The 9,582-nt window shown below is 32.7% G+C and overlaps 1 protein-coding gene across 1 annotated transcript; it reads right to left on the bottom strand.

The window, feature by feature from the left end:
* Positions 1 to 5,337: 5,337 nt before the first annotated feature.
* On the bottom strand, positions 5,338 to 7,752 carry LOC115711984 (zinc-finger homeodomain protein 1). Its single transcript, XM_030640188.2, has one exon. The coding sequence runs from the start codon at positions 6,640 to 6,642 to the stop codon at positions 5,860 to 5,862; it is 783 nt and encodes a 260-aa protein (XP_030496048.1). The 5' UTR covers positions 6,643 to 7,752; the 3' UTR covers positions 5,338 to 5,859.
* Between the last annotated feature and the right edge of the window lie 1,830 nt (positions 7,753 to 9,582).

Genomic DNA, 9,582 nt, shown 5'->3' with positions numbered 1-9,582 from the left:
TAAAAGATAAAGAGGAAATTACACTCTATACCCTTTTTATATTGTCCTCTTTTATTTTTACCTTCTTTTTTAAAATCTATCATTTTTATCTCTTTTTTTAAATATTGTACCAATTTTGCCCTTCTCACTTTAAGATACTCTTCATGTTATTCTCTTATGTAAGGGTATTTTGGGTACAATACATATAAAAAGAGGTATGTTTCAAATAAATATAAAATTAGAGTTAAATTTGATTAATTGATGAATAAAAGAGGTATTTTTCAACTTACCCAAAGATAAACCCTTGTACACGCAAAAGCACAACTTTAGACACAGGTTTTGCCCTGCACGGGCCTAAGCAATGGTTGGTGCGCTTACAAAATTTTGCCCGCTACATTGTCGGCCTAAAAGATCTGGGCCGCTCTTAAGGCCCATAATGCTGATGTTAGAGAGATCAAACGGCTAATATTCATTACTCAACAAACTTCGACAAAGTAAATGAAATGGGTCCAATGTCATGTTACAAACCAATGTTTGTGTTGTTTTTATATTTATTTATTAGCAATTAATTAAGTTGTTCCATTACTATTATTGGGTTAGTAATACATAGAAATTCATTAATATTATTGGCAGGTTGTGTAATAATGGATTCTGTTGATCTATAGTCACGAAGCAAAGTGGTAGTTATGAATTTATACTCTTCAATTTACTGTGGAGTAGTCATTTATGTGTAAACACCAAGATCTATTAACAAAAATGCATTTTCTCACTGAAGCACCAATAATTGACCATTCTTGAGCTATTAGAAAAATCGTTACTTTACATTCTCCAAATAGTTTTCGTTTTTGGTTTGCGTTATCTTTTATTTACTGAAACCAAGATTAAATAGTACTGAATGCCAAACATTTCCCTTTCGATATTTTTCTAACAAAAAAATAAACATTCTCTTTTTATAGACTACATGAGCAATAAGTACTAGCTAGATGTATTTATACCTTATAGATATACGCATCAATTTATTAGTCAAAGCCCCATTTTCTTTCCCATTGTTTGTATTTTTTGCTTGGAGAAAGCCACACAAAGAAATCTTAAGCTTTCGATCATGTTTGACAACAGTACTATATATACTACTTGAGTATAGTACTTTTAAAGTTACAAAGTAATTATAGAGACATGTGCCCATATATATGAATTAGATTTACTTATTCTTATTTTCTTGAATTATATATGATGTCGTATATATATATTTTGAAAAAACAAAGGGAGGGTAAAATTCGCATAGACAAAGAATTATGTTGAAACAGCATGCGGCTTTGTGGTCCTGTGGCCCATATAAAAGGGGAATTAGTGTAGGGATATATGCCCTTATAGAAAAGCTCTCTCTCGACATAAGCAGTGTTTGGACATGGGATTTAGTAGGGACAACAAACAAATATTTGATTGGTCAGCTTCTTACAATTACATGGTGTGAGTGTGGCAATGTGAAGGGTCCAAATCGATCGTTGAACTAGTCTCAAAAAGGGCTTGCAATATAAGGTGCATGCCAATGCTCCCAAGATCCCTTTTAAACCCTTTTTCTTTCCTATTCTCTCATCAAGTCTCTCTTTTATTATTTATTGCTTTCCAAAAGTTAAAATCATCCAAACGAATCTTATATATACGAGACCCTCTCCCTTTTTGCCTTCGGCTTCATCTTGACATGTCTTTATTATGTGACGCATTATTTTGGACTCATCTAGGGATTATATACGATCCAGTCCCCTTTTGCCACCAATATATGTGGTCTGCAACTATAAAAGAATCAACCACATTTATAATTTGCATTTCTATAGTAGTAGTATTAGTAGATGTTTGTGTATTACCTGGTGTTTATAAGAGATAATTAATTACTTATCTTTTTACATTATAAACTGAAAATGTGGTCAATGTATAGTAACATACATATATACGCATACAAGAGACAATTATAAGGAGTGGAAAAAGAAAATGAATAGAATCCCATATATCTTTCCTTATCTTTTCCACTTTTTGCCTCGATTACAAAACAAAAAGTTTACTACTTAACCCCCCTTAATATGGTTAATTTTAATGACTTAAATAATCATATCAATTTGGCTTTTGCATATCATTACACCCAAACTTGAATTGAAATGTTGAGTAGTGACAAGATCTTTTGTTTTTAATATATATATATATGTTAATCATGGAATAATGCTTTAACTACTATTTAATGAAAATATAGTTGATTTGGTTCATACCAAAACCGAAGCCGCATGCATTATAATGGCGGCGGTCCTCTCAAAGGTTTGGTTCAATTTGTGTTACCATTAATTGATTATAAAGTAGAATTATTATTATTATTATTAATTTTATTCTCTAACCGAAAGTAGTGGTTATGCAAATTTTAGAGTTCAGTGCTGGTCAAATCAAGAGGAAAAAACTTGACCGAAAGCGCTGTGACATGCATGAAGCTAGCTAAAACCAAATAATGACCAGAGGAAGTGCTTTAACTAATCAATTAATTATATAAGCATAATATTATTCGTGATTATTACATAGTTAGCGTACGACAATTAGAGAGATGAAAATATATATTGCTTTCTGTGCATTAATTTTTCTTTCAGGATATCGATCGATGATTCGATTTCGATATGAGGTGACTAAAAATAAGCAGTGGTAGTACTCATTGATGATGACAAGGCTCAACGTTAAATAATATGCACAAAAACGATTACCAATTAAATCACAATTAATTCTCATCCACATCGCATCGCCCACTTTGCGATCACATCGATCGATCTGATGTAATAATTAGGCACCTCGAATTTTGAAATATTACAAATAAAATTATTAATTAATAAAAAGGTAACACTGGTCCTAATAACTGCTGCCTAGTATTAGTGGTGCAATTAAGTATAATTCTCCTATAATTTAATATAATAAATTTTAAAAATTCACTCAAGGTGTTGACACTAATATAGTAATCTGATTAATTAAGTAGTAACGTACTAGTAGCAAGTGTGTTTGTTTGGTATATAACTAAAGTTTGACCAAGATTTCCGCATATGGACCAGTAGCCAGTCTACCAAACAACTTTTACTAAACTTGCACCAAAACAAGCAAAGCATCTTAATCAAGAGAGTTACTTCTGGATATATATTAGTTTGTTGAAACAACATATAACGTTATATTAACAAGTATATATTTTGCTATGTGAAACATCAAATCCCATAAATGGAACTTGTACTGTAAAAAGAACCAATAAAAAAATCACACACACATACCCCAGAAAGATCGAATCAGGTTCCATATATCATCAAAATCAAGCTCAAACATGGCCACATCCATGTGCTGTCCCTTTTGTTACATCAGACAAACATATATATAAATATACATATAGATATATAGATAGATATAAATGATCAGTTCCCTCTCATTATTAGATCATTAATGAAGTATAGCACTACCACGAATGCTTAAGAAATTTCCCTTTTTGGGACACGAAAGCCATCTTTCTCCCAACAAGTTCATACATATAAATATATAACAAATAATAATAGTATTAATTGGGCGCGCAAGTGTTTTGAATGTTGAATTCATAAAAACAATAAATTAAGATTCTTGGAATCGAAATGGATTCTATGGACCAAAGGATTGAATCTTCATCTCAAGTGAGTATAGTGGTTGAGGATTTACAGACAAAAGCTGTATGTCCCTCTCTTGTTTATTAAATGCGAATTTTTCATGCTGTTGGGAGTGCCCACATGTTCCCTTTTATACATTATAATATTAATACGAGCAACCTAGCTATACACACATATATCTATACATACATTCGTTTTGGATCTATTGATCAACTTTCTACAACATTTGGATTTGAGTTTACACGCGAGAACAGTCTTACTTAGTACTGCAACTGTTCTTATAGCTAGTGTGTTGTGTGCATACTTTCCTTCCCAACAGAAAAACCAAATAGAGAGAGGCTTTTGATATTAGTATTATATCCCCTAAATAAATTTTAATAATTATATGCCAAAGAAAAAATAATGGTTTCAGCTTAGCTTGTCCTTATCTAGGTGACCACAAAATTAATATAAACCTTGTACGACAGATTATTATTTTGTATTAACATAACACTGTTTTATAACACAGTTTATTAGATGAAGAATAATGTAGTGCTACATTAGCAATATTATTAATTTTAATTAAGTAATATATTTGATGAAAAGAAAACAAAAAATAATAAAAAGGAAAAGAAAAAGGAAATATCATTGTCTGTACAGACTTCTGCAAAAGTAAATGTGCAAGGGTAGTATGCAAGAAAGAGCAAAGACTTAGCAACAGAGAAAAAGACCAGAGAAGAGGTCCCATGATCAGCCTTTGCAGTTTCAATATTTTGATCATTTAAAGTTGGCCAATACTAGTATAGCTAGTACCTAAACCTTCAGAAGGGAAATTTGAAACTTTAAAAAATAAAATATAAAAAGACTTATCAAAAAGTAAAGAACTTCCTTGGACCTTGACGACGAAAGAAGAAGAAGAAGAAGAAGAAGAAGAAGAAAATGAAAGCTACACAGCAAATAAAACTTTTTGGGAAAAAAAAAAAATCACAGCTATGATGAAATCACACATTGGTATGAATGAAGAACCAATCAACCGAAAGGATCTTTGTTCTTAATTATTATATAAGTATATAAAAAGAAAAAGGAAGAATAGAAGAAAAGAAACGGGCCAATTAATAAATTAAACTAGAGCTATATTTATATATAGACAGTCTATATGTATATAGCTATAGCTCATTGAATGCAATGATATCCATATATAATACATCCAAAACAACAGAAACAAAGTGATGTCTTACTTGGATTGAAACGAGAAAGATCAGTTAGAAGAAGTAAATGTTCAGTGACACAGACACATATAGGAGATCGAACACGTAGGAGCAGATGCATTAAACGGAAAATGCAGCTTCGCACACGTTTGCTTAACAATTCACAAACTTACAAAACTTAATAAATAATTAATGAGTCATGTATAATGAAGTCAAGTTCTATACATACATATATATATATTTATATATATCTAGTACAAGTATATACTGTAACGTATAAATATAAATCTACCTCAGTACTCAAAAAATAAAACATTTTTCAGGCTCATTCATCTGTAAACACATGATATATATGAACTAGTTGCATCTGATGATCAATTTATATTTGTTTTGCAAAAAAAAAAAAAACAATATTTGAGTGAGGGATTTTCCATGCACTGAAATATAGAAAGAGAGATGGAAGATGAAAATGTTATCGAATATTAATTTAACTATCAGCAGCAATAATCTAAGTCTGAATCAGGATGTGATAAAATGTTCCATTCATTTAAACTACAAAACTCCACCAATAAAAAGAGAAAAAAAAAACCCTAAAAACTAAATAAAATCTCGAGAAAACTAGTAGAATTTCTCGACAAGTGATCACACTGATCAGTCAGCAGCAGCAGCAGCAACAACTTGAACCCGTACCATCAACGTTAATTCTTTCTTTCAGTGCAAAGGGTAGAGAGAGAGAGAGAAAGAGATAGCTAGAGAGAATAATAACTTAAATAATTAGAAGAAAAGAAAAAACAGCAACAACAACAACACTCTCTCATTCCGTTTTTACTACTAAAACTACACCTAAACCTACTTAATAAGAGTTTTTTTGGGGGATGGACCAAGAATAATAACAACATAATATTAATACCCACGACGATCAATAACAGTTTCATATATGATGATCAATTTTTTTTTTCTCCTTCATAATTCTCTTCTTGGGCTTATAATGCATTTTTCTTTTTGTTGGGTTTCTAGTTATGAAGATAATGATCTCATTGCATCTCTTTCTAGGGTTTCTTACCAAGAGTGTGCTTGTTGTTATGCATCCAAACCTTGAGCACCTGACGCCGCACTCCGGTCTCGTTACAGAACTGCTGAACCACCGCCTCATCTTGCTTCTGAATCCTCCAACCCAACCTCTCTGCTAATGCCAACATCCTATCCTTCTGTTCCTGGCTGAACTTGGTCCGAAAGCGCTTTTTACTGGACGACCCAGACCCGAATCCGAACCCGCTTCCCCCTCCTCCGCTCGGGTTCGAAACGTCCTCCTGGTCTTCACGGCTGTGACTGCCTGCTCCTCCGCCAGATGTAGAAGGTAGAGCCAGCGGCCTATGGTGTGGCGCCACGTGGAGGTACCCGGTGGGCGTACGGTAGTAAGGCGACAATTGTGGATGTGGGTAGTGGTGGGGCACGAGGGGACCACCGTATGGGTCTGCCGTTATTCCGCCGGAATCGGTCTCCTTGCGGTGGAAGTTGCGGTGGCAGCTGCACGCGGCGCATTTTAGCCCGTCCAGTGAGCCTTCGGCGCCGGCTGCTAGGAACTCGCCACAGCCGTCGAGTGCGTAACCGCCCATACCCACGGCGTGGTTCTTTTGGCACTCTCTGTACCTCGGCTTCCTCGGCTGGCTCGCCGACTGAGACATCACTCCTTCACCGGCTCCTGCTGCTGCTGTTGCTACTCCGCCCGAACTCGGCATTTTGACTCGCCCTGATCCCGAGTTACCCAACGAGTCGTAGCTCGCTGCCATCTCCATCTCCTCATCGTGTTCTTCTTGATCTTCAAACTCCATTGATCGACAAACTACCCCACCACTTCAAAAATCCAAAGCTAAATTAATTGAAAAATGGAAAAATACTCACAACCAACTTATATATTAACTAAGCTGGAGCACTTAGCTAAGAAAAAAAAAGTGATAGATAGAAAAGAAAAGAGAATTTGGGTATAGTTTCAGAAGAGAAGATAAAAGGAGACAGAGAGTGTGGTCATCAATTTAATTTAGTTTAGGTTTTTTTATATATATAAAAAAATTATTATTATTTTTAATTTTTTGGGTTTAGCTTCTCTGCAGAAAAGAGCTGTCGTCCCTCAAACCCCTTCATATACTTTCCCGTTTTCTGAATCCTACCAACACCGTTATTGGTAACCGGTTCACCCGGTCATTTTTAACTTCTTCCAAATTCCAATTCCAAATCTTTGTCACACTCTTACTGCGCGGTAAAACTTAAAAAAAATAAATAAAAAGAATAATTAATTAAAACTGAATTTATGTATTAAAGAAATTGCCAGTAGTCGCGTGAGGACGTGAGTGATGGTACGACTATGACCTGCAAAGCTCACCAACAAGTAGTCAAGCAAGCAATATATTATTATTATTATAATAATGTAATAAAACATGTAACATAATTTTCTTTTCATTTAGCGAAAAAACAAATAAAAACAACAATCCACGCGCTAAATGAAGCGCGTAAAACAACGATGAGACTGCACCGAAACCTTGCGGGTCAGGTATCCGGATATGTGTCTTTCTCTTTGCACGCATTCCCGTACCTGAAACCTGAAACGAACTGGCGGTGTGTGGAACCCATGTTTTTATACTTGAATTATTAAACAAATTGAGAGGAGAGAAAGATAATAACAAGGCGGCGCGTGAGGTGTCGCGGTGGATCACTCCAATCAGTGAAGAGAAGCTTTTGGTTGGGTGGGGTTGAGGTTCGTTCTTAGGGAGTGAAAAGAGAGAGAGAGAGTTGTGTGTGTTGTGTTTGTGTGGACAAGGGCACGGAATTACTTAGGAAAAATTAAATTGTCGGCATTTAAGGCAGCGAGCTGCCTACGTGCGCTCTTCTCCGACATGTGTGACGCGCTTTTTGGCGTCAACCCAAACCCATTTAATTATTCATCTGTCTCTCAAAACACAAACCAACAAAACTCTTATATTTTTTTTTAAAAAAAAAAAAGAAAATGAAAAAAAACTGATAAGATGGGGAGGGAGGAATGGCCGAATGGGATAACACAGCCGAGAATTGAAGAGCGTGATAAGGACGCGCCCCTGGCTGTAAAGCTGTTGACAGTTAAACAGTGTGGTGTTGGGAGAACTGGGGTCATCACTCACTCACTCATCTCATGACCTCAATTCAATTCAATTAAGATTTCACAGCCCAGCTTTTGAGTTACCAAACAATGCATAGACACAAATAATGTTATGAGAAAAGCCCATCACATCTCCTTTTTTTTCTCTTCTCTATCTTTACAGATCAAATTAAAATAAAAAGTAACATACGTGCGCTTTTAATGTTTCAACTCTGAACCAAACTCTATTGGTGTCTCTTCTCATCTCTCTTTTGTATAGTACACAATACAATTGTGTATTTACAGAGATGCATATTGAAAATTTACTTAATATTAAACTGTGATAATGTTAAGTAACATCCAGGAGGTTTTATTTATTGTTTCTTTTTTTTTATATATATATATACTAGAAGAAAGTTACGTGCAAGGCACGTATATTTAGTTTTATGTTATGTGTTCTATAATTTAATTAAGAAAGATTCAATAAATAATCATATAATTTAAAATGATTTAAAAACTAATTTTAATTAGTGTGTGGGGTTATTTGAAAATCAATAGTGAAAAGTCAAATTTAAAATTTGCAGAAAGAGAAGAGGAGAATGGAGATTAGCTTGAAATATATTTAAAAAATAATAATGCTACACACTTACTATATGGACACTTAACTCGAGCCGGTAATAATAAAATTATAAAGAATAAGGGTAGCAGACATATAACTGGACATATGAAAGAAAGAATATAAAAAACAAGAAATATAATAGCTTCCAAATAATATTATAACAAAGCAATGCTCTCCAAATTTATCTTAATATCATTCTTCTCTTGAAGTCTCTCATCAATCTCATAGCACTCCATGATAGATTCAACAAAATATATGTGTTTATGTATATTTGGATTCAACAAAATATATGTGTTTATGTATATTTATTTTGAGCAAATCAGTAAACATATATTTTCAACAAATTAACCCGATAAACTCAAGATCCACATATATATAGCTAAGTATTCAAATACAATTGTAAAATCTAAACTTAAAACAAAATCAAATGGACAATTCATGCTCAACTAATAAAGCTATATATATACTGTTATGATTACATCAACCCAAATATTCTTACTTACTATAGCCGAATTATAAAAATTAAAAAGTATAATTTGAGATATATAGACTAAAATCATCCAAATAAACAAATAAATTAGTTACACATAGAATTATAAATGATACTTTTTTTAGAGTGTGTTTGAAGCTTATGTGAAATTTTTTGGATCTCTTCACTACTATTTTTTATCTTTATTTTTTTTTTGTATAAATATATATGTATATAGAAAATTTATATTAAAAAATGAAAAATATACGTACATATTTTATTGTTGTTAATTAAATTCAAAATAGTATAGTAATAGAGGAAATTTAAAAATTAGATTTTTATTATGAATTTTTATTTATTTAAAATAATTAACTTTAATAAAAAAAAATTAGAAAAAATGAGAACGTACAAGATTAGGTATATATATTTTATTGGTTTTAATTAAATTCAAAATAGGATAGTAAATTTATGGTTTAAATAATATCACATGAGAACAATATATAATATTATATATATAAAATAATTTTTTTTATTATTTAATAATAACTAAGTAATAAAATTGTATCAAATTTTAA

Source organism: Cannabis sativa, chromosome 4 (genome assembly GCF_029168945.1).
Source record: "Cannabis sativa cultivar Pink pepper isolate KNU-18-1 chromosome 4, ASM2916894v1, whole genome shotgun sequence".
NCBI lineage: Eukaryota > Viridiplantae > Streptophyta > Magnoliopsida > Rosales > Cannabaceae > Cannabis > Cannabis sativa.
The sequence above is the reverse complement of the archived record's forward strand: the minus strand, read 5'-3'. Positions and strand labels throughout refer to the sequence as shown.

What these genes read in the sequence shown, in the direction of transcription:
- LOC115711984 (XM_030640188.2), bottom strand. Translation starts at nt 6,642, where the DNA reads ATGGAGTTTGAAGATCAAGAAGAACACGATGAGGAGATGGAGATGGCA.